General features: G+C 32.5%; 2 protein-coding genes and 1 long non-coding RNA gene across 3 annotated transcripts in view; 1 reads left to right on the forward strand and 2 right to left on the reverse strand.

Moving 5' to 3' along the window:
• Gbs-76A (Glycogen binding subunit 76A) overlaps positions 1–15,952 on the reverse strand; it is a 77,456-nt gene extending 61,504 nt beyond the window's left edge. Inside the window, exon 1 of the mRNA XM_086913621.1 lies at positions 15,636–15,952. The gene's annotated coding sequence lies outside the window, so the exon portion shown is untranslated. The remainder of the gene's footprint in view (positions 1–15,635) is intronic.
• Positions 15,953–16,939: 987 nt separating this feature from the next.
• aln (divergent protein kinase domain 1C) lies at positions 16,940–24,869 on the forward strand. The gene is made up of 4 exons (XM_012494619.3): positions 16,940–18,109; positions 22,638–22,798; positions 23,195–23,882; positions 24,077–24,869. The coding sequence occupies exons 1-4, from the start codon at positions 17,960–17,962 to the stop codon at positions 24,305–24,307; spliced, it is 1,230 nt and encodes a 409-aa protein (XP_012350073.2). The 5' UTR covers positions 16,940–17,959; the 3' UTR covers positions 24,308–24,869.
• On the reverse strand, positions 20,603–21,765 carry LOC147656857 (uncharacterized). Its single transcript, XR_015293828.1, has 2 exons — positions 21,391–21,765; positions 20,603–20,937 (listed from the first exon to the last, which is right to left on the reverse strand). It is a non-coding gene; the product is annotated as an uncharacterized LOC147656857 (long non-coding RNA).
• Positions 24,870–25,860: the final 991 nt, after the last annotated feature.

Raw genomic sequence — 25,860 nt, forward strand, 5'->3', positions numbered from 1 at the left:
GTATACAAGCGGAAATTTATTTTTTCAAAATAATTGGAAAAGTTGCGCAAACGATATGACAACGTTGTGCGATATATTTCGAAGTTGAGAGTGTTGAACGAATTTGATTCTAGAACGATCGATTCGATTCGTTAAAATTATCTTGAAACGTGAATGTGAAAAGTAGAGTGCGTGAACTTGAAAACTCGAGTATCTGTTTAAAACTGAAGGAGTTGAGTAATTCAACTTGAATATTCGAGTATTCGAAGTTGAATTTTAGAAATATACTTAAACTTAAATTCAAGCTTTCAATTCGAATATTTATAAATTGAATCTGTTGAGTTTAATTGAATTAAAATTTGAATATTCAAGTATTAGAATATCTGAAATTTTGAATTTGAATACTCGAGTATCTGAAAACTCGTATCTGAGAACTCGGACAATTGAATTTAATTACTCGAATATTCAAATTTAAATCCGACTAAATTAATTTTTAATTTCAGCAACTGATGAATTTGAAATACCGAGAACTCAATTATATGATATTGAATTGAAATCAACTCGATTATCCAAATTCGAATTTCCTTTTGTATAATTTCCACCAACGTGTATCGTGATTAGAAAATTATTTATTATACTTATATTACGAAATTACTTATCTTCTACGCATCAAGGAATCAAGATTATCGCCACGAAATAAATATTTATATTCTTACTCAATTTCAACGAAGAACGCAGTTCTGAAAACTTTATCCTTGCACCTCGCGTGTATATCTCTTCGCGCTAAAACCGCATGAACAATTACAATTCATCGCGATTGACAGACGGTTGGCGGCTGCCTAGGACAAAGACCCGTTTATCGATAGTCTCGTAAATTATTTCCACCAGTGATATTATTATTAATTCACCACCGAGTTACAAGTGTTTCCGCAACAACGTCTTAAATACTTGTTAAATATATTGGGCCGATCTTGTGACAAAAACTCGCGTGCAAAATAGAACCAGAGATACATATTTTTAACGCGAATTATCGAAATGTCAATGGCCTCGTGTTGATAATATTGGTTTGTCGCCTCGAGATAAATTTCCAGTTTATAAATTGCTTGTGAGAAAGCGTGTTTGGATTTTTACCTACCTTTTCTATTTCTTTTTTATTCATTTATTTATTTCATAAATGATTCGTATAATGTTAAATAAATTACGAAGAATAATGTTATATAAAGTGAATAAATTTGCAGGCGATATAATAAATTGTGATAGACAGATAGACAGGATGGAAATAAGTCGTTATCGATATCGCAGCTTGGGACAGTTTTAGACACGATTTATTAATATTCCTGCTTTTAGTTTCATGGAATGCGTCATTGCTTAATTTAACCGACCTTAAACAATGTTACGCTTCGATTTAAGTGAGAAACATGATCTACTGTAATATAATCGTTCGAGTTTCGATTATTATTTAAGTAACGTATATTTCTTAAGATTTTATAAGATGAACAATAATCAAGTTCATTGTGTTGTTAACATTCGGAGGAAATAGATAGAAAATTTGAGAAGCGATTAAAAACACAGGGAGAGGGGAAAATTGATAAATAATTATCAATAATAATGATACTACTACATTATTGCTAATAATTGATCGGTTGAGCTATTTCTCAAATCGTAAATAATTTTAAAGCGAGACGGGGATAAAGTGTTAAACGAAGACAGGCCTTTCTCGCTCTATCATTATACACAATAATTCATCCCATTATTCGCAATCGGAAACTCAAGCACAGCACAGGATGTAAAGCCTCAAGCCTATAAGAAATAGCAAATTAACATCTTCCATATCGTTCTCATGCTCCGTATTCATCGAACTATAAACGTCTCGCCAATTTCCTAATCCGATTTCCAACACTGGTTTTGTTACGGCCAAGAGGTCAAGATTCGCGATCACCCAGAAACTCGCCTCGAGGAAGCAAAAAGTAAGTGCAGAAATATCATCGGTTACAACCGCGTTTGAAGAGGAGCGCAACAACGGGCGCCATGCTAAAAATAATCGTTTCCTTTAAATGGCGAGTAAAAAAAGCATTCCTCAAGGTGAGACACTCGCGAGGCCGTTTATGGCATGACCCGTTTCATCCGTATCATTCACTCTCGTTATAGGGCAGGAATGAAACTTCTTAAGAGTCGAACACGTCACAGAATGGATTCCACGCATGGTAAGATACCTTAAAGAAAATAATCTCTTAGAGAAGAAAGTATTACAGGAATGTTATTTGTGGAACAGAAAGATTTCACATGATACTTAATCTAAATCTCTATTATGATCTATCTATAAATTTATTCTTAATTTTAAATTTTTTCTATAAAAAAAAAACTTATTATAAAAATGCTTTTTGTTGAACAAAAAGATTTCACCTAATCTAAATCTATCTAACTTATCTAAAGTTACGGTTAATCTTAAATCTATCTTGTAATATTTTTTCTCTTATTCTTCAAATATATTACAAGAATGATTTCTTTTGATAGAACAGAAAATATCTTTTAAGAAAAGGAAAAAGTATAACGTTACGGAAAAATTTGTGGAAACGAAAGAAATCACGAAGAACTTTCGACGCGTGCATTCAAGCGAGACGATTTTCACGAGGAAAAACGAGCATATCGTCGTGTGTCGATCGTGCGTGACATCGTCGCATCACGATAGAGAACTGAATTCTCACAGGTTTGCAAACACGCTCGATATAATTGAGAACAAGAAGTGGTTATAAAAAGCGAAATAAAAAGAAAAGAAAACATAGAGATACTACAAAAGTAAAAGAAAAAAAATGAAACTACAAAAAAGAAAAAAAATGAAAGTAGAACGAAACGAGAACGATCCTGTCGAGAAATGTATTATCGACTGCAATAGCCTATCGACCAATCGTACTTTTCCTCGCAAACTTGCATGCTTAATAATGGTTCCGTTTTTGCTTATTAATGTCAAGCACATAATCATCCTATATTGCAATTATGCGGTTTTACGTTGATGGAGACACCCGGTATACGGTTGGTCAAGGGTGTGGTCCTACGGCAAAAAGGGAGAAAAATCGTGTTGCTCTTTTAAGACGCATTATCGTGCGTAACGCATCGTATTTCAACCTCACCGAGTTCGAGAGAGCCCTGTATCTCCCGCGAAAATAAACGTCTGGTAATGCCCTCGCTTCGTACGCATGTCCCAGGGCCGTATCCACCGCCCGATTCACGTGATTCGTCATATAAGTTACACAATTATTCGTAACGATACATAGAAAATATTTAAACGAATTATCGATAATATAATTAGTTAATAAAAATCGCGAAATCGTGTGTATCAATCGCGTAAAATCGTTGTCAGCGATTAACACTTAATTGAACTGTCATTCTCATAATATCTACTATAAACTGAAAGCGTTAACAATCGATTGAATGATTAACACTCGGATAACGTACACATACATACGGACAATACGATTACTTCATGCGATTCAAACCAAAGTTTAAAAACCAAGTTCAAGTTCATTCCATGCGAATCGATCATTGAGGTTAGTCCTATAAAGTCAGAAGATCGTCTAAATAGTATTCGACCATGATTTACACAGTAAGATAAAATGATATCCGTTTATAAAAATACATCAGTCTTCCCTTATTTCTTCAACTTACTTCAAATTTCTTCCCCGGCTCTGGTCAGAGACCCGTTAATTTCATGCATACGAAGCGTCCAAGGACCGGATTTAAAGCAGAAGTCATTGCACTCGGTGTATTGTGTATGCGACATGTGCGCACGCGCAAGAGTGCAAACCTCGTGCGTGCATGCGATACAACTCTCAACCCTCGACCAGCAAAGATCGAGGGAGGGGGAAACGCAGAGGGCGCTCTTGTAATTGGTGTTACTTATGAGGATTACCGGCTACCATAAATAACGAAAAATTAACTCGTCGACGATCCGCCTTAAGGGAAACTTAAGTGAAACGCACCAAGCCGTTTGGCTTAATTGGCGCAACTAGATGGGACGATTAATTACAGGGATTTTGCGCGTACCATCGACCGTCGATAATTGACCATGGGGGTGAGATTCATGGCGGTAGATATAAAATATCTAGAACCTGTATGTTGAGTGTCTGCAGTTGCCGCGATTTTTCATAGGCACGTGTATCCACCACGAGTATTTATTCCGAGGCCGGTTTCGGTGAGAAGAAAATAGATTGCTAAGAGATGCCAACTGTCGAATAATTTTCTTCTTTCTCTTTTTTTTATTCGATTTTACTCGAAGGAGGGATTCGACCGATTGTTTTACTTCTTGGTTTGATTTAGTATCTTTTTATTAAGATTATTTCTTTTTTAACGATCGACGTGGAATAATCTGCTCGAGAAACGAATCGTAAATTATTACATACTTCAATTTGTAACAGTACGTAAATTCGTTGCACGTCAAGAATAACACAGTTTCTATAAAAAAAAAAAAAAAAAAAAAGGTTTTAAAGTAACTTTCCACCAACATTTCGAGATCATACGATCAAAGTGCGCTAAAAATAGCGCGCGAACGAAGTGCACTTTAAAAAGTTTCGACAATACAATATTAATTGCTGCTATTTTTAACTCAACGTGCACAAAAAAAAAAAAAAGAATTCAATTACAAACTCAATTATACTTTCGAAATTGTTATTATTCTTTCCGACCAGAAATCGAGGCACATGCCATCACCGCATTACTAAATATAAGATACGCGATAAACTTATGTACATTTAAATGAGAAATTCCCCGATGTATAATAACCAATTTAAACGAGATAAATGAAACAGAAATGGAGATTAATGAAACAGAGATGTGGCATTAAGGCAGTTTCAATCTTATACATTATAGCCGGGCATATTCGATAGCCTGTGCAACGATCAATACGTTAACGAGCCAATAAACACTTGACCCAATAAGAAACAAAAATTTCTTACTGACAACGAATAACTTTGTACTTATGCTCACGTACGACTTACGTGCAAAATAGCCACGATACTCGAAATGTTACGAAAACACTTTTTCCAATCCGATCCGATCGATTCGAGTATTATCGTGTTATCGTCCTTTGTCGACTGAAGAGAGAAAAAAAAAAAAAAAAGAAAACTGGATCGAGTGTCTTTGACCACTTCCCTCCCTCCCTGCCTCTCGCGCAGATATCTATTTCTGGAGGCGGCGTCGAAAGGTCGATCGTCACATTGCTACGTGCATCGACGCAATTCTAAGACGGAAAAGTTCGAGAGACTGAGGAGGGGGGGAGAGAGAGAGGGAAAAAAAAAAGAGAAAAAAATCGAGATCGAAAAATCGAGAGGAGTCGAAACGTTCGGGTCGAGGAGAGGTTTTAAAATAAAATGGCGCACGGTTAGAGCAGATCGAGCTACCTCGCTATTATTATCCACTTCTTTTCTTTCTTTCTTTTTTTTTTTTTTTTTTTTTTTTTCGATCGTTTAAGGGCTAATTAACCGCGGCCTCTGAATGAATATGAACGACGATTAAAAGGCGTAATTACTGTTGCTCCGGGTCACTAGGTACGCGGGTCAATTTGTCGATTGAGAAAATATCCTGCGATTAAGAGATCGAGCTTCTTTTTTCTTTTTTTTTTTTTTGTTTCGCTCTTACCTACGTTTACGTTTTTAAAAATTAAGAATACTCGCGTCTATTGGAGAAAGGAATCGAAGATTGGAGATGGAGAAAAAGAGAAAAAGTTGTCAAGTTGTTGCACCGAGATAAAATTTCCAAGTTTTATCGATATGAAATTGAAATTGTTTATTTAAATATTTTCACAATGCACGAGCAGAACTTGTTGTTTTTATCGCGTATCACTTTCACGATCGTAAAAAGAGATTACAAATCGAAGATTTTAAGCGGTACCATTAGAGTCGAATAGAGTTTGATATACGAACGATCGTAAAGTGAATTAAATCTTTGGAGAAATCGTTTAGATCATTATTTCAATGGCTCAATCGATTTGTGTGTTCCTGAATGAAAAATTAATTTACACCGATTCCCTCGTCCCACATTGTCGATGAATAACGATTTTCTTTGATAATTAAAAAAAAAAATTATTTTCCCCCAAAGTTTCACCTCCTTCCTTTCACAGTTGAGAAAACAGAGACACTGGAATCTCGATCGGGCGAGATTTTACGATCAAAGTGGTCGAGGAACACACAAGGATAGATAAACGAAATCTCGGCGTCGTTAAATCGTCGAGTCCTCTCTTTTTCTCACTGGGTTTCCCTCCCAGAGAAGAAGATAGATCCACGAGGAGGAGAACGACCTCTTCCCGATGACCTTTCCACGGATGTTACGCGCGGAAAAAACGAGCGAAACTACCACACGGAGGCCTGACTCTGGGAGGAGCTTGCGCCTCGGGGCTCAATTTCAGGAACTAAAATCCACACGGATCGAACGCGGCGACCCTCCGATTCAAGGTGACTTTCGCTGACGTAATCGCAGCCACTGAAAGAAGGGAATTATTGGACGAGGGAAACGATGTTTGGATGGATAAAAACTTTTTTCCATTTTTTTATCAGATGAATCAAATTTCGAAACGATAAAGGAAACGAGAAAAAATTTTTCGAAAAATGAAACTTGATTTATTTTCGAACAAGGGGGCTTAATATCGAAATAATTTTTGATCGCGATATCAGTGGTGAGATTCTCGAGTAAAAGTGAAAATGAAATATCCGAAACAATTTATTTGATCATTAAAGATCGATTATTGAAATTTTACGCGCGTGCATTTAAATAGAATCGGTTTCTTCGCGCTTACTATTCAACCTGTACGTGTAAATGTCATAACTTGTCGTAATGTCGTGATGTTTTCACTGTTCCTATTACGTGTCTAACTATCTTCTCAATTATTAATACGACATAAATGCAAAGAAACATATTCAACCGATTTTATCATTCTACTAGAGACAAATATGGATAATTGTATATTAAGTTCATTTTAATTCGCATAAAAATTATTTACAAATTATTAAACGACGATTTATTCTTAATTTCTTCTTTAAGTAAAGTTAAAGATCACATACCGATATCGTTGTAACAAAATGAAATAAAATAAAATAAAAACTTTTTTCCACAAAACGCGAAGAATCGTTCAAACGTCAAACCCAACAAATATCCAAATATCCTTTCAAAATAGAAAAAGGGTTGGAGAAATGGTTGGAGAAAATTTCCATCCTCGTCTCGAAGGTGAGAAAGATCGAGCAACCTCTCGTTTCCGTAATAGGAGAATCGGGTAGCCGACAAATTGCATTCGACCTATCCACGCCGTTCACGTGACGAATCGCGATCCAAAAGGTCGACGATTGGCCGACACGACGAAGTTCGAAGTCGAATCGAGGCCGCTGCTGCCGCCACCTTCGCGGACACGAGCGTGAACTCACGCAGGAGGTGAGAGGTCCGAAGCCCACCGCCGAGATCAAAGACTATCGCCTCGCTTTTTTCGTTTTTACCGGTTTTGTATCGGCCACAGGGATTCCATACGCGACCTTTACGTGGTCGTAGGTCGTGGCGGGCAAGGTACGGGGAAATTTTGATTTTTATCGCGATACACTACGTTATTGGGTACATAAAGTAGTCGTAGATCGAGAAAGTTAATAACAAAGTTTTGCTCGAATATAATTTATTGTTCGAAGCATCGAATAAATTAATTCAATTATTAGATCGTATCACGTGAAATTATTTTCTTTTTTTTTTTCGATCGAAAGAAAAAGAATATATTTTCGAAACTGTAATCTTCATTCGATCATGATACGAGCCTTTAGTGACCTTTTCCCAAACGAGATATTCCAACTGACATATTCAATTTTTATGAAACTTTATGGTTTTACTAAGAAGAAATTCTTCGAATGTTGCGATTACAGCTTCTCGAGTGTCGAAATATTTTTTTTTAAAAACAAATAATGTAAATGGCAAAGCAAACGATAATCGATTAGTGAAAATATTTGGCGAGTAGAGTGGATTAAAATTTCATATTTCGATTTAATTAATTTTTGTAGAGCGTTGTAATGCGAGAGAATAAGTCCATTGATTGTCCATTGATGTTTATTGATTTAAATGCGGATTGTTTCTTAATCAATTTCTCAGCACTATTTTTTTTAATCTTACGGTATCTCTCTGTTTTAGAAAAGAATAACGAATTATTTCCTTTACAGACCACCACACAATCACCATAACCTCTTTTCGGTTGTGATAATGATTTCGGTATTTCTTTAGAATTTTCATTCAGCGTTCAATCATTGTCTACAGATCGTGTACAATTATCGTACAGTATCTTGTTTCCCATCATGGATTATAATTCTATTCAAAAATGAACTTCTACCGAGCTTTACGCGATACGAAGTACACGTTTCGAAACGTCACAACTTTCGAACCTCTATCAGATGGCGCGGTATGTATTTTTCCAATTTTTTCACTTTATCCATTGGGCCCAAATGTCTGAAAACTGTCATTCGAGATACCTGATAACTCTGCTTTCATTTTTAACTTTGCTCATCGTTAATATTAATCCACGATTTATCTTTGTTCGATATGCACTTCGGTCTATTTGGAGGCTCGTTTTCAAAATTTTCATTTCCACATCTGAATTTTTGAAACTACCATCGAACCGTTCTCTCATCGAAAACTAACCTAATATTTCGATACGTTTCGGCTGCACCATGGCACGGCTTAAACTCGTACAGAAATAATATTTTAAATTCTCAAAAAACAGTTAATTACAAAAAAAAAGGAACTTATTACGTAAAAGAAATATATAAAAAGTCGAAGTATTTTAAACAAAATATAGATTAAATTATTCTAAAATTAGCAATTTCACAATTGCTTTTTTATTTATTTTTCAATATGATGATTTCGATGAGAATCGTGGTGAGGTGAAATTTAACCGATATGCCTTAAGATAATGTAAAAGTAAGATATAAAAGTATCGAAGAGTAAAGGTCGAGAACTGGCCGCCTAGGCAGAGTTAGTTAAAAGTGATTATTTGAAAGTAATTGTCATTAACATAGTATCCATTAACCGAGAGTGTAAAACTCTCGAGAGTTGTTTTTTCCTAGGACACCACGTTGAGAGTAATTATTCGAGAGTAAAAAGAGTAATTCTCGGTGTAATATCCATTAGTTGAATATAAAATTCTCGAGAGTTATTTTTCCCTAATGAACATTACATTGACTTGTAACTAATTACAGATAATTGTCACTAATAAAAAAGTAACTTTCGAGAATTGCTCTCAGAGAATCTGAATGAACATCGCATTGAGAATAGCATTGAAAGTAATATCTATTAACAGGAAACAACTTTCTGAAGCAATTCTTGAAAATCTTCGATCCTTAGATTTGTGAAAAATGTAAACACATTTATACCAACGATTGGATCTCTAATGGCGAGCTTCCTAACCTAAAATAACCGTTCGTTACGTAATTAATTCTCTTTGAAATTCGTAAAAAAAAAGTTTCGTTGAAATCTAGGAAAAAGAACGTGAAAAAGAACCGTTCACCTTAATCATAATAAATTTGTGAAAATGTTTCGTATAAATATATTTCGTGTTAATATGTCGGCTAAGCTATCTTATCTGTCTTCGAACGGAAACTTACCAAGAAATTGGATATCATGTTGGTAAAAACGTAGTCACTAGTGGATACGTAGTAAGCGGTGTATGTCGTTTCTACGTGTGAAATTATTCTTTTTTACCTCTTGGCAAATTAACGATGCCAAGTTGCAAAGTGCAGCGGCCATAACTATAATAACATTTTGTTCGAGAGACAGTGTGATTTAATAAGTCTTTTGCATGGAGTTAATTGGTTATTTGAAGAAACGTTTCGCGTTCGAAACATCGTAATTTCCGAGAAATAACGAATACCCGTTTAATTACTACTATTTTTAACATTTTTATACATCTCGTAAAAAAGAAATTTTTCATTTTTATTTGAACGTGCACACTTATATAAATAACATCCTCGAAATTAAAATTTTATACGCTGTATGTGAAAATTATATATACAGTTTCTAAAAAGTTAGAAAATCGAATTGTTAATCGGTCTCACTTCTCTGTTTCGAAAGGAAAATTAGTTTTATTACGAAATTCTCGTTAAAGAATTGAATGAATGGTCAGATTGGATACGCCAGTTGAAATAAATTAACCACCTCGTCCACGAAAACATCGATTGCACTTTTTCATATCAATATCAAAAACTTAGAGAAACACGCACCTTATACGATTTATCCGGTAAAACAAGTTATCCTCTGGAAAATTCTTCGTTAATTTTTGATGATCAAGAAAAATTCGCGGGATTTTTAAGCAAAATTTTGATCGACTGCGAATGCATAGAGGATGATCCAAGATTCGTGGTACAAATTGGAGATTTTATATTTTATATTCGAGATAAGAATTAAATATTTAATTAAATTTCTACTATTTCTTTTTTTTTTTTATAAATATCCTGTAAATTTCATTGCCGTATATGGTCACGTTTTACAAGTCAATGTTAACCAACGAACATTTATCTTTCTAAAGATGCAATTGTCAATCTTCTTGCATACAATTAACAATAATTATTGAAACTTCGAGTTTGGAAATTCGAATACGAGTGAAATTATTGTAAAATTAGTTAAAAATTAGTTTTAAGAAGAAAATGGAACTTGAAGATTCGTGCGTAGTATAATCTGAAAAATAAGAAAATAAAATATATAATTTTATTTCAAATTTTTCACGTATGGAATAATCGCTTATTATCCAATCGATAATTAACTAATTTCATTTGCGTTTGAACGATTTTTCTTCAAATACTTAAAATCCTTATCGATCAATTAAATATATAAAATAAATATATAAAATTTTATTCTATACTTTTTGGTTATTCGTAAAATAACGATCAACAGTTCGAGAATTAAATTTAATTTCACTTCGCTTGAAAAATCAAATTCAGATTTTTTTTTTTTTTTTATTTATTCGCAAATAACTGCATTTTTTTGATTTTATTTCGAATCTCCTCCACTCGCGTCGTTCGAATCTCGAGCCCATCCTGTTTATCTGACAAAGAGAATAACACGTACGTGTATATCGGTGACGGAAATAGTTAAAAGTGAATAAGAACGAAAACATAAGGCTACCATAACTTACAATCAAATTCGATATGATTTCTGTATTTACAAATAAACGTCGTCCCCCTTGTTGTAAAGTATCGTACAATAACGCCTATTCAAACCGACAGACTACTAGTATAATTTCAAACTCGTGTTGATGATAACTGTACAATATAACAACACTGATATTACGTATAATATAATATACACGCTCTCCCATTGTATTGTATATTTATCATGTTATCGATACAACAAATAGTATACATATAGAAGACTGAAAATCACAGTAATGAAATAGAAAATTAAACTCTTTGAATTTATATTAATATACTAGTTTTATTATTAATATTATATTATATCATTTATATTAATTATATTAATATACTAATTACAAAAATTTTAAAAATTGTACAAAACAACGAAAAATAATTTGTACGTGACTCAATTGCCGCTATGATTTCACGTACGTTACATTATCATAACACGTATCTATTGATCTGGAAAAAAAAAAAAAAAAAAAAAAGAAATGATCTGAATGGAAACATGGAATCGTGCACTATCCAATATTATTTAACTTTGCTTAAATTAACCGTTTGTATATCAAACAGAAACCATAATAACACTGATATTATATATATATATATAATTACTCTCTCATTCTCATCATTGTATATTTCTCATATTATCAATATAATAAATAGTATACATATTGAAGACTGAAAATCATAGCGAAGGAATCGTTATATTATTTTGATACATTTTTAATTATAATTTAAAAATGTACAAAACAACTGTACAATGAAAAATAATTTGCACTCAAGTGCCACTATTGTTTCGCATTATTTTATACTGTTATTACATTATATGTATCTGTCGATGTGGAAGTAAAAAGAAATGATCTGAATGGATACATGGAATCTGTGAACTATCCAATATTATTTAACATCGTCGTTAAACGTTTGTCTATCAACTACACAAGAAACCGGCAACACAATTACACGAGACTGTGTTGTACGAGAGTTACACAGCAAAAGGAGAAAGAAGCGCGATATCGTTGAACCGTAAATGCAACATTATTTTCTAATCGATCTAGCAAGCGTGAACATCTGCGAGAAGCAGGGCAACTTTACAAGTTAGGAAAATCCCGATTATGCTAATCGGTGCGGCCGAGGATAGCGGTAACAATGCTATCTTCATTTATTATTTAAACAATCGTTGCGCGTTATACGTTGGAAAGAGCGACACGCGGTCGTTCCGTGCCGATAGTGATGGGATCGAGCGAATCGCGAGCAAGATTTGAACTGAGAAGATTTCACAGATTCGAATCTTTCAGGAATGTAAATCGACAGATAAAATGTTAATGTTTTTAAATGTTAATAATTTTCAATTTTCAAAAAGAAAAAAAATTCTAATATAAATGTATCAAAGATGATGTAAATTATAAGAAATTTCGAAAGAGGTTTTAAAGAATAACCGCGTTTCTACATTCTCATGATCGATTTTAAAATGATCCGTAGTTTATTGCAACAAGTGACAATATTTTTGCAAGAGTTAATTAAATTAATTACAATTAATAAAATTAAGTTCTTTTTCTTTTTTTAGAAAAAAAATTTGAAACAGCAGAAACTTTCGTTAAGTGAATTTTTTTAAACATATTTTTAAGCACCAAAATACTCTCTCTCTCTCTCTCTCTCTCTCTCTATCTATAATATTTTTATGTAATATCCAAGCATTGTAAAATTTTCAAAATTTATATACCAATTCTGAAGTAACAAAATCAACCTATCAAATACTTCATAAAAACAAAATATATCTAATAATAATAATAATAATCGAACGTTTCCCAACAAAACGAATCTTTGGATTTGATTCATAAGTACGTATTGAACTTGATCTCATCGCTAAGCGTTGCAACGCAACGAAGGAGCATCGAACGTTTTAATCGAATCGATAAAGAGGGAAAGCGAGGGAGAATTGTTGGATTGTGACACTGATCGATCCTCCACTTCGCGAAACGAATCGATCCTTTTAATCGTATTTTCAACTATCCCTAATTGGAATTAATTTCGTATTTGTGACGATATAAATATCTCTAATAAAACGTTAATTAAAGGAATTTACTATTAATGAATATTCAATTAACGATCGTACGCCTGAAGTTGTAAGAACTAATGTTTTTTGTCATTCTCAATGATTGTAAAAAATTGATTCGTGAATAAGCTTCGTAAAAAAAAAAAAAAAAAGAGAGAAGAAAAAGAAAGAAAATAACGCAAAATTTACAGAACGGTTTCACGGACGAAACTCGATTATTGAAAGAAATTGGCTTTAAAGTTGAACGAGGGTACGAGTGCCGATCAATTGGAACAACGGAAAACGTCGAATATTCTATAATTTGTTTTGATTCTGGGCAGCTGGTGACGTCACACCCGACCAATGTCGAATAAATTGCGGAGTGGACGATAAGAGGTTCGGCTCGTAGCGGAACAAGAACGTACACGTAACATTTCCTACTATCAGTTGCATTAATTTGCACGATATTTGAGAAAGCTCCTGTATCGAAACGCGATACGCGCGTTCACACTTGTAAGAGGGTTGTAACGCGATACGAATCTGCAGCAATCTATTAGATTTCTTTCGATTGCATTCGAAAGTGGATCAGAAGCACAGGTATGCGCACGTATGTATATATATATATTTATATATTTGAACCAGTTTATTTATTTATTTATTTTTTTTATATATATAATTAGCCGATAAATAACAATTCAAGAGAGATACATATTTCGCGCAACTTCAATTGGAAAATTATGATCAGTCCGTTGAATAACGATGATATATATTTAAAACTAAATACGTATTTGGTAAATTTTATCCGATACTTTCGATAAAGTTCAACAATAATCGTGGGCGATGTACCAGGAGGATAATTATTGCGTAACGTTGAAATAATAATACGCGCGAAAGTATACATAGATTTGATCACGAGCGTGTTTCTCGTGCTAACTATTTATAGTTGTTCCTCGGTAAAAACACAACGTGACATATTTTTCCGTTACATGTGGGACGGAGTTGAAATATTCGACGAATATTTTTGGAATATTTATTTGGAATTTTTTTTTCTTTTAAACGGTCGATAAAAAAGATTTAATAATACGGTCATTGAATAAAGATAAAGATAAAGAGGTTCGACTCTATGGAACATTTGTCTCTGGAAATTGCCTCTGTCTGTGCAAATAAAAGAAACGTTTGACGAAGGATATAATTGAAGAAAGGAAATATAAAAGTGTGTGATAATGATTTTTTTTTTTCTTTTTCATATTTTATAAGAGAAATTTACTAAGGGGAAGAAGATCGTGTTGTTGTTGTTGATTGTGAAATGTAAAATTTTTGACGACAACTTTGACATTGTTTAACACAGTGTGCATTACAATTATCAAAATAATTATAATTAGATGTGTAATAGAATAGATATAGGATATACTCGTAATTAGATTCCCCTTTCAAGCACAATTTAAGTAATCTTATTCCATATTAATAATGAAAACAGAAATACTTAACGCAAGTTTCATCAAAGCTAACTATATAACCACCGGCATAATCGTAATAGTTTCAAACGCTTTTTCTATATTTTATAATTTAAGGAGAAATAATTAAAATAAAAATCGAATCAAAAGTTGGAACTTCAAACCGTGGAAAAATTCCAAACGATTCTTACTCCACTACCACTGCCGCTATTTTTATCTCTAATTTTCCTATAAACGAATATGATTAAACAATTCTTGAGACGATCATATCTTACATGGAAATTGAGTGATCTAATGATAAATGAAGAAATTTTAAATTACATTGAATATTTTTACGTAATGAAAGTAAACATTCAATAAATTAATAGTTAGTAAAAATTATTGTTACTTATTGTTAAGCTTTATACAATTATCCAAACAAATTTATTACTATTATTCCTATCATTAATCCATTATCGATCATTTTAGCCTGAAATTTAAAATATCCAATTTACCAAGAATTTATTATTATTCGTAACACGTCTCCAATAATATCAACCGTGCAAGAAAGCTCTAAATAAATTACAATGCATTCTATAAAGATCTTTATCCGAGGGGTTGGCTGCTCAAAGGAAAATCACTCGAGTGATCTCAACGTTCACGTTTTGATTTCACAATAATTTTACAGCGAGTTCGTTGAAAAGGCAGAAATTTTTCTCTCTGCTAATTATTTTTACTCCCGCCGAAAAAAAACCAAAGAAAAAATAATACTATCCTGCAAAACGCACACCCTCCACGCATCCTCGATGATTCGATCGGCGATTTTAATTATAAATCCGGGCTTCTAAACCAAATATCTAAAGTTATTCCAAATCTCACTGAAATTCCACTCATTTCCCGACACCGACATTTACAATTTCACACCGATATCGTTGAGAGTCACTCCTGTGATTTCAACCCCTCGCCACCACCCCCAGGTACGCGCAGGTGGTTCAAAGTAAACAGGAAGAAGCGTGGAAGCGAAGGCGTGTTGGTAAGCGCGCCACTCACCGACTTTCCGCCAGCCGATCCTTTCGCCGATGCCCCTTCCAGAGGGCCGATCACCGGAATACACTCGCGGGGACACGCCACGATCCGATATTGCGCACCGGCACGTACCGGCACGGAAACGGCCGATCTCTGCCGAAACACCGAATCACACTTTTTCGCAGGATCTTCAACACTGTCGTCCTTTCCCCAGGAGCGAGAGAGAGAGAGAGAGAGAAGGGCGGGATAGATAGGGACGAGAGAGAGAGAGAGAGAGAGAATGGACGAGAGAGCGTGGCGAGAAACGATGACCACGCGCGTGACCGTGCGTGCGTCCGGCGTAAAAATGAGGAGGACGGGCGTCGCACAGCACGACCGCTGGTACAAGGGCGTCGAAGGTCGCAGCTGCGCGCCGAGGCGGCATGCAGGTGCGTCCCTCTTTTGCGATACAAGCGCGCGATTTGGAAACGCGGTGCTACGCCAATCGTTCGAGATGCCGCCCGTGTCAAGCGATTCGGAGGGGAGGGGATTGCGAATGGATCAAGCGACGATGGATTAGCGATAGTTCAGAGATGGATGGTTGGTCGATTTTTCCTAGATTATGCAACGTCGAATAATACGGGGATGGATATGGGTGGTATCGATATAATCCGTTTTCAATCCTAATTAAAGCGTGTACGTAAATAATGTTGCGAAAATTGTTCTCGAATAAAAATGATCGTGACGATCATTCTGGAAGATCACGGTTAACGCGAAGGGAGAAACTTTATAGGGAGGGATTGTATAAGATAAAATTTGATAAAATTTTCCGGTTGTGTGTTGTGTTTTCAATTATTTAGAATGTTTGTTATTGTTCCCGTCTTCGTTTAATAACCTTTTAAATATTTCATGCGATACGAGTAGGTAAAATGGAGAATAAAATTTATTCAAATTTATTCGCCGTAATTTAAAAGATTTTTTGTCGTTTATTATTAATTTTATTAATAGTGTAAATATATTGGAATTATTAATTAAAATTTTCTTTTCGTTGATTTGATTCACGTTTATTTCGTGTATTTCGTATAATAGAAATAAATGAACATAAATGAAGAATTTTATTTTTCTAAAATTTGTATGGGAAAAAGATTTGTCAAAAATTTACCATTCATTGTATTATTGATCATAAGATTTCAGTTTTTGTTACTTCTAATTGTAAGTACGTACATATCTCGTAGCACGAGAAAGGAGGCAGCACTAGATGGACTCCAATTAAAAGCTCCCCCGGTTCATTTGAAACAAGCTATACTATGATACAGCTACTATATGATACACGTGCACAATGATGATGAACAAGCAAAAAATAAAACAGCCAGCAAATGTAGATGTAGAACAGTTGGAGATGGGACGTCGTGCGCGAACGTAAAATATTTCTCAAGCTAATCTTTAAACGTAATTTAAAAATGAAACGATGTGAGCATTCCTTTAATGTAATTCAATTCTATTCAATGTATCGAAAAATGTGACGAATGTGTTTAACGTGGAAAAATGATTCTACGCTTGAAAACTATTTTGTAAATAAATAATTGCAAAATCGCGAATAATAACATAGAATCGCTAGGAATCCGTCGATTTCAAATCGAGCAACGATAAATCGAATACAATTTTAATTAATTTTGTTAAATTTTTCAATCTGGAAATGTGCACAAGTGTGGTATAACATTTTCGATCGTGTAACGGAAATTAAGACGCGATAATCAACGATATTGAGTTAATATTTAAATCAAACGCATCAAAAGTAATCTCTCAACCGTTTTAACCTCTACTTTCTCCTTATCCAATATTATTACATATTACATATTAGATTATCGTTTGTACGAAAAGATTATTCGCGTAACATTTGAGTGATGATCGAGCGAAATTCGAATTTTTCTGTGAACTGTTCTAAATACATACTTACGGGCCTGCGCAATACACGCTATCGAGAGATTCGCCACGAGAGGCGCGGCGTCGCGACGCTGGCATGTGCCGCAGATTATGCCGCATTGCCACAAGCGTACGGCACCGGTCGGTCGACGATCGTGTCGTCGGGAAAAAGGTCGAAAAAATTCAACGTAATGAGCCGATCGCGACCAGGTTAAACGCGAAACGTCTTCACGATGCGCCGTCGCGGACGTCGTCGACGATACAACTGGTGAGAAACGTATATATCGAACGACAACGCAACGACGAAGAATATTCCAAAAGAGTTGAAAAAAAAAAAAAAAAAAAAAAAGAAAAGAAAAGAAAAGAAAAGAAAGCAAAAGGATCGCGTTCTCAATAGATAATAAATAATTATCGACTTACCTAAGATAGAAGTAGCCTTCGGGATCATGAATATCCGACGGCTTCCTGGTTTCATGTACCACTACAAGGTGATCACTCTGTTCCTCTTCACGACCATACTTTTTGTCATCTATCTACTCCTTCACTGGGGTATTATGTGCACGAATCTCGAGGCCTGGCGACACGTATCCAACGTGGTGAGTGAAAAAGAGAATACTCGAATCACTGTCATACAGTACACGCAGCGCGTACAGGCGCGTATACACAGGTCGCGCTAGGATCACACTTCAGGAGGCACGCTCTCGAAGGGGTGAAAATCGAGAAAGAGGGTAGAGAGAAAGGGACAGGGAACGAGGAGACGCACGCGCCCTCACGGCGTGCACGAAATTGACTGATTCTATGCCAGGATGCAATTTCACGTGTATACCTAAATACGAAATTCGGATAGAAACTGTTTCAGTTCATTGCGTTCATCTTTAACCTCCTAAGTTTACATTGTCATTCGTTTTCTAACCGTTATTGACTTCTCTCTAGTGCTTACCAGATACGACCAATCAAATTTTTAGAATTTGACGATTATCGGTTAAGTAGTGGGGGAAACGTTCTCGTCTCTACAAATCAGAAGTTTCGTTTATTTACATTCGAATTAATACTATGTCCATTCTATGTGTATCTTGTTAGCTAAATAGAAAAAGTAGATTTTCCATTAATAGATTGTTTCGAGAAAATTCTTTCGAGTTGTTGCATTAATAGTGATAAATAATGAAAATTACTAATCTTTTTTTTTTTTTTTTTTTTTTTTGTAAAAAATGAATTGGAATTGTATATAGTTATGAAGAGAATAGTGTATTCTTTTTATATTTTATAGAAATTAAAAATCGTAAACAAAGATATATTTCATTATTTTTGATATGAAAAATATTATAAGATATTAAAAATATCTTTTTATATTCACAATCACAATCGCAATCACAAAATATTATTTTCTAAAATTATAAAAGATCTCTTTATAATTTATCCTACAGAATTTATACAATTCTTCGTATGGCTGTTATAGATTATTAGATATATTCACTTAAATGCAATTTAAAAGATTTTCAGTTACGTAGATTTTCATTATAAGTAGATTAACATCATGTAACTGCAATTTTATTTGTCTTCCACAGAAACTGAACTTATAGGAATAATAATCGTTAGTTAATCATAATGTTCATCGTTTGAACGATATCAATATTCTTAAAAAATAAATAATTACTAAACTATTTTGACTAAGAATAACTCATACATCTGTTACAATCGCTCAACTTTCTATGATACAATACGAATACAATATTAATTATAAGTGGATTAATATTCTTGTGCTATAAAGAAATTCATCGAACGTAGTTATAAATTCAATTTATCGACACTGGTTGCATCGGTGTAACGAAGCATCGAATGCCAACTTAGTGTCACTACTCATTACATTCATGCCAGCACTATCATGTTGGAATATTAAGAACGAAACCGTTTATATAATACATTATCTAACGGACGCGAGGTCATAAAAAAAATATTTTTAAATCCCGCTAAATTATCACTAGTGCTTTTTTTTTTAATAATATTTAATAAATATAAAAATAGAGTTATAAATTTATTGTTTAGATAATTTAACGACCAAGATATTTGTTAATGGTGTTTTATAACGATAATCAATGATATATATATAGTATACATATATTATATATGTATTTAAACAAATATTCAAAATATTTTATGTAAATTATTTATATTTATAAAATTTTCTTATCTTGATATTTCAAACTACTATAAATATAAGCTTATACTATAAATATAATATATAAAATATATATTTAAATAGGATATTCATAGTTATAAAAGATATATATATATATATATATATATATATATTCCAGATATAAATTTTTTTTAATCAAATGTTTTTTTTGAACAAATGTTTTTTTTTATTTAACTGTCAACATAACATAGATTTTATATATCATTATTATGAATTTTATATCTTCTATCTAGATAAAATTTATTCTTAAACTTGATATTTATAAAGTTTTTTTTATGATTTTGAATAGTTTAAAGTATTGATAATGCAAAGCAAACTTTTCTGTTACTTTATATTGTCCTAAATTTCCATCACAGTTTTTAAATTGTGAATGTGTTAGAAAACACAAACACATACGAAAAAAACGTGAGATCCCGGCTTCGGTCGATAATAAAGAGTGGCCCAGTTAAAAAGCGATGGCTTTCGAAAAAACACAATCCGATATAATAACGTTACGATGCATAAAGGCGCGTGACACACTCGTTATGGGGGCCGCTTCTTCTCAAGAAATCCTCTCATCATGGCGCTCACGTCGACTAAAAATATCGTCTGCATAGTCAACAGCACGTACAGGATTCAAACTTGTATTGTACGCACGTGAAACGAGCTACGTGTGCGAATACATGTGGTTGTACGTAACCGAGCACCGCCCACACAGTAAGAGAATAATTCACTTTTATTGCTCTCATTTCGACCGATGCTCCAACATTCACGGATCAAACACAAAAATTCGAGCAATAGAAATCAACCGTTCAAGTGCCTACCTATGAAATTCCTATTCTTGTGATTAAAATGTATATTTATTTTTATTTTGTTTATTTTATATTTTTTGAAAGTAAAAAACGAAACAAAATAGAGGTAAAATTCTCTTTTAGTATTTTTAATAATTTTTAATAACGGGAAAAAAATTATTAGTAAAATTTAAACTATTAAAATCTGAATTTGATTAACAATTTTTTAGCCATATTTGTTTTTTTTTTTCTTTGTATTACACTGAAAATTCATTTCTTGTCTGAAGCTTCGTAAGTGGTGATTCCGTAATTCGTTTTATACATAACTTTTTATTTTTACCTTCTTTTTTTCTTTCTCTTTTTTTCTTGATGAAGAATCTTTTGGTCACATTGCTGAAGTGTTCATACTTGTGATTCTGGGACAATGATAAGGATTCTTTTTTGAACTTTGAATATTCTAATAGATAAAAAATAATACATATATCAGAACATCATATTGATGCAGAAACATCAAATAAAAGAATTCATATAATAATATAAAACTCATAAGTATATAAATTTTAAATATTTAATATATACTATAATATACAACAGTCAAAATATGAGTTTTTATTTATTGAATTTAATAAAAATTTGATATAAAATTTAACAAAAACTATAATCTAATATAATATATTATAAAGTATATTATATTAGATTATGTTGATTATAATTGAATTAGTTTTTTTTTTAAAAAGAATTGAACAATGAACAATTATCAAATAATATATTTTGCACTATAATAAAATCTTTAATGCTTGCGACACACATTACATAATTGATCATAATAAGATTTAGTATAGTATTAAGATAAATCATGCTATCGTTCACAAACAAGTTTCTAAATGCATGGTTGAAAGAAGAAACTAACCTATTATTCGGCCAAAGTCTCGCAACATTTCTTTATTCTGTTTATGGTGTAAACAGTGTATCTTCTCTCACAATAATCTTATTTCATTCTAGAACAAATTTTAGAAGAAAATAACATAACGAGCAACGTAACGTGTCTCGTAGGTGTAGATCATACACTACGAATCAAAAATTTGAAATCTCTTTTCCAGTTGCATATTTACATTGAACCTTTTGTCAATTTTATTATTAGTAAGTATATTAACACTATAGATATTAATAATAATTTCATTTGCATCGATAGAAATTCCTTCATGAAAAAATTTTTCGACATATATATAAATAAAATTCTAACCTAACTCTTCTTTCGATTCTTAAAATCTTGGATCACGTTAGTGATTCAAAACTTTTGACCGATAGTGTACACTCGCCGGAATCTGTTTTCTTGAGTTCGCAATAAACATAAGAAAACAAACTTATATGATACTTAAACCTAACCTAGACACTTTTCGCAAACGGAATATCCCTTAAACCGTGACTTTTACATACGAACGAAGATCGCTGGAGCGATTCAAATACCGTTGTCGTAATCGACGTCCAAGTATCTTGAATGAAAGTTCATTTCATTGAGGAAATTGCACAAAGAAACGATACGTATTTACGATTTTATATTTTCCTTTGGATAAACGAATTTTCTAAATAGATTATTATTATTTATTTTATTATTATTCATTATTATTTATATATATATATATATAATGTATTTTTATTAAAGCACAGACATTTCGAAACAAGAGAAAGTAAAATTATACTGCTTTAAAGAAAACAATTTATGCGTGTTCTTGCCATCCTGTCTGTATTAAACTATATTATATGCTAAACGGGATTACGAATCAGTGAATATAATGCAAAAAATAAATGTGTAATAAATAATGTTTTAAAGAAAGTAATTGGCGAAGTCTAATTTGCGAGAAATTTCGTCTCAGTCATAAAACTGGTTTAAAAAAGTTCCCTGTTCCAGTTCGATGTTTTACCGAATTTTTGGCATAAATCTTTTGCCAAAAGGATGCTCGTAAAAATGCTATAAATCAATGGGAAATAAGAATGTAAGAAGAAGAACGAGGGTAGTAACAAGATCGTATTATGAAAAAATTTTAAAATTGTAAAAAAGTGAAATATAGTGAATCGACTATAATTTGATTATACTTGAAAGAATTTTTACAATGCGAACGTTATTCTTACGGTACCTGATCATTATTCTCATTTTAGTGCAGTACGCACAAAAAAGGAGTTGCAATAGGAATTCTCTGCGATCCACTATGCGCGGAAAGAAGGATTCACTCGCTTGCCTGCGAAACGCTGCACGCGGGCAAAGAAGCAGTCTTCTCGGCTCATTGGGAGACAACTCGACTCGTGTTCAAGGCTTCAAGGTTCATTTTTTTTTCTCACGATATATATCACATCAAGTGTTTTCTAACGATGTTTTCCAACTTTTTTCAAAACTTCCTTTTGTGATATTCATATTACTTGTGATCTCTCCTTTTATATAAGAAAAATTAAAAAAATTAATTAATTTTTTATTGCCATTAAATATATAACTGTTTTAACTGAATCAACTGACAAGAAAATCATCTTGATTTATGTTATATAAATGCAAAGTTATTAATTAAAAATGATGGCTGCGTTCTCTAAAATTTATCAAAATTTTAAAAATATTTCACAATTCTTAAAAAAATTAAAAAATTAAAATTAAAGTTATACGCCAATTTATCATGTATAAATAACGGAAATATACACAATATATATGGTAATGATTACAATTTCAGAACGAAAGCCCCATCGGAGCAGTTCGAGTCGTTATTCTGGACGGACACGAGCGGAACGAGGCACTTCCCGTCCGAGACGGACTTCAACACCATGATCAAAGATCTGGTCGTTAGCAAGCTGAACGTGACGCTGTCTCAGCATCAATTAGAGAGGCTAGCGCGGCTTCGTACGCATCGTGTCGAGACCGAGCCCAGAAGGCGACAGCTCGAGATGGAAAATCTGTGGCCGCTGTTACAGGAAAACGAGTATCTGATGAGCATTCTGTACGAGGACAGGGACATTTTTCCACAGTTGATTGGCACATGCGGGACATTCTACGCGGTTGAATATGTACGACCTATAGAAACACCCACGACAGTCCTCGCGCTCTCCGATTCGAAACCGGAATGGGCGAAACGATTGAAGCTAGCCGTGATGATACTGGACCTGCTCGAAGAACTCGACACCAACTTTCCCGAACCGATACATCTGTGCGATGTGAAGATAAACCATTTCGGTTTGCCTTTAGGCGGGCAGAAACTCAAGTTCCTCGATCTGGACGCGGTATTTCCTAAAACGATTATCAGCCGTATCACTGCGGACAGCAAGAGCTGTGAAAAACACGAGGATTGTGATTATTTCGATTGCAGATCTTTCTGCTCGAAAAAAAAACGATGCGAGTCACCGGTTGCCAACAATAATTTACAAGTAATTAATAATTATATTTTGATTAATGCATCATTAAGTTAATCTGAAAAAATCGTTCAATTTATTTCAGAATCCTCAAATCACAAATATATTGAAATAAATAAATATATATATATATATATATAACTTATAAAAATAATAAGATTAATATCGGAAAAGGTAATTGTTATTACTAAATGGCTATTCAATTTCAGATTGTATGCGAGAAAATATTTCTCGGTTGGACTCTCTCAGGGACTCTTATAATTCCTGGACTATTAATGTCAGAGCATACCACTAGCTCATTGGCAGTTCTTTTGCGACAATGTGCGAATCCAGCTGGTGACATCGAGCATTTACCACGTGCTGCAGTACCAGACAATCTCAAAACGCGATTATACAATATGCTACATGAAATGGAACAGGAGGTTGCTGCTTCTGTTTAGAAATGTTTTAATTTAAACACTAAAAATCTAAAAAATATCAAAAATCTTGGTTTCTATGAACAGATATAGATACATATTTTCAAAAGTATTGAGTTAAAATGATGAAAGATGTTGCAAGAATTAATTTATTGTAATGAAAAAATTATTATTAAACAAAATATTAACAATTGGAAGTATGAAAATAAAAATAAAAATAGGAAATTATAATATAAATAAAATTTTCTTGAAAAATTTAATTTAATAAGATGATTAAATTATCAATATTATTGAAATTTTTCAAGAAATTCATATGATATCTAAAATTTTTTAAAAAATATAAGATATGAAAATGTCTTCGAAATATACATATTTTTAAAATTTATTAACCTTCTAAACTCCTAATAATAATAATAAATTTAACATTTTGAAATATAAAACTTATCAATAGAATGCGGATATTTGTATATGTAATTTTGAGAAATTTAAAGATGCAAAAGAATATTTGTAACATATGTAATATACAAAATTGTGAAAAATATCCAAAGTAAAATATTTATCGTAATAAATACAAATTTTTTTCAGATTTCATTTTTCTATTTATTTATAAAAAATGAAAATATAATAAAATTGAATATAAATTATTGAATTGAATTATTATTATTATATGAAATTAATAATAAATATTCGCAATCTATTAATTAAACTTGTTCGAATAGCTATACATATTTAAAAAATTGATAAATATTTTTATTATAACATATTTATTTTAATGGAAAATTTTCTCCATAATTAAATGAAACAATTTTTTAAATGAACAATTTTATTTTTATTTAAATATATAACATTTTTGAAACAAAAATATTAAAAATTTCAGAATAACTACGAAAGACGAAATTAAAATTCGCTATCGTTCGAATAAAAAAGTGTTTAACATACATTTATGAATCAAAACAAGTCTTTGAAGAAGTGATTTTTATATACAGTATAATAACATTTATTACGCTTCATTGTCATCTCAATTTTGAAAAGTGATTTCCATTAATTTAAAAATTGATTTATTTCGAAAACTAACAAAAATATAAAGCTTCATGACATAAAGTATTCATCGAATCAAAAGTGAATATTAAAAAAAAAAGCAAATTTTTCAACTTTTTACTGAATTCAGAGAGAAAAGTAATCTTTATATCTAAAGAATATAAGAATATAATAAAATTAATGACCACTAGAGGCTAGTGATAGTAATAAGAAATAGAGAAATAAATTGATAAACAACGAGCACAAATATCAATTACCTTACACGTAATTATAATCATACATATGTACTTTTACTTAAAAATCAATACGATTAGATAGAAGTCAAAGATACACAAATATTATTATTTTTAGTATCTACGCCTATGGCTTGAGAATTTATTAATAATAAGTAAGAATTCAGTAATTTACTGATTACTTAGTAACTTTTAATAATTAATAATACTATTTTAAAAAAATCATTGTAGAATTGTATTCTATCTTTGTCAAAATTTTGATATCTACTGCAATACAAATTTTGCATGTAAAAGATAATTTATAAA

This window comes from Apis florea, unplaced genomic scaffold (genome assembly GCF_048593485.1).
Source record: "Apis florea isolate Af1SG1 unplaced genomic scaffold, ASM4859348v1 contig_3496_pilon, whole genome shotgun sequence".
NCBI classification, from domain to species: domain Eukaryota; kingdom Metazoa; phylum Arthropoda; class Insecta; order Hymenoptera; family Apidae; genus Apis; species Apis florea.

Coding starts and splice junctions, on each gene's coding strand:
- aln (XM_012494619.3), top strand. CDS start 17,960: ATGAATATCCGACGGCTTCCTGGTTTCATGTACCACTACAAGGTGATC. Junction 18,110..22,637: donor GGCGACACGTATCCAACGTG/GTGAGTGAAAAA, acceptor TTCTCATTTTAG/TGCAGTACGCACAAAAAAGG. Junction 22,799..23,194: donor CTCGTGTTCAAGGCTTCAAG/GTTCATTTTTTT, acceptor TTACAATTTCAG/AACGAAAGCCCCATCGGAGC.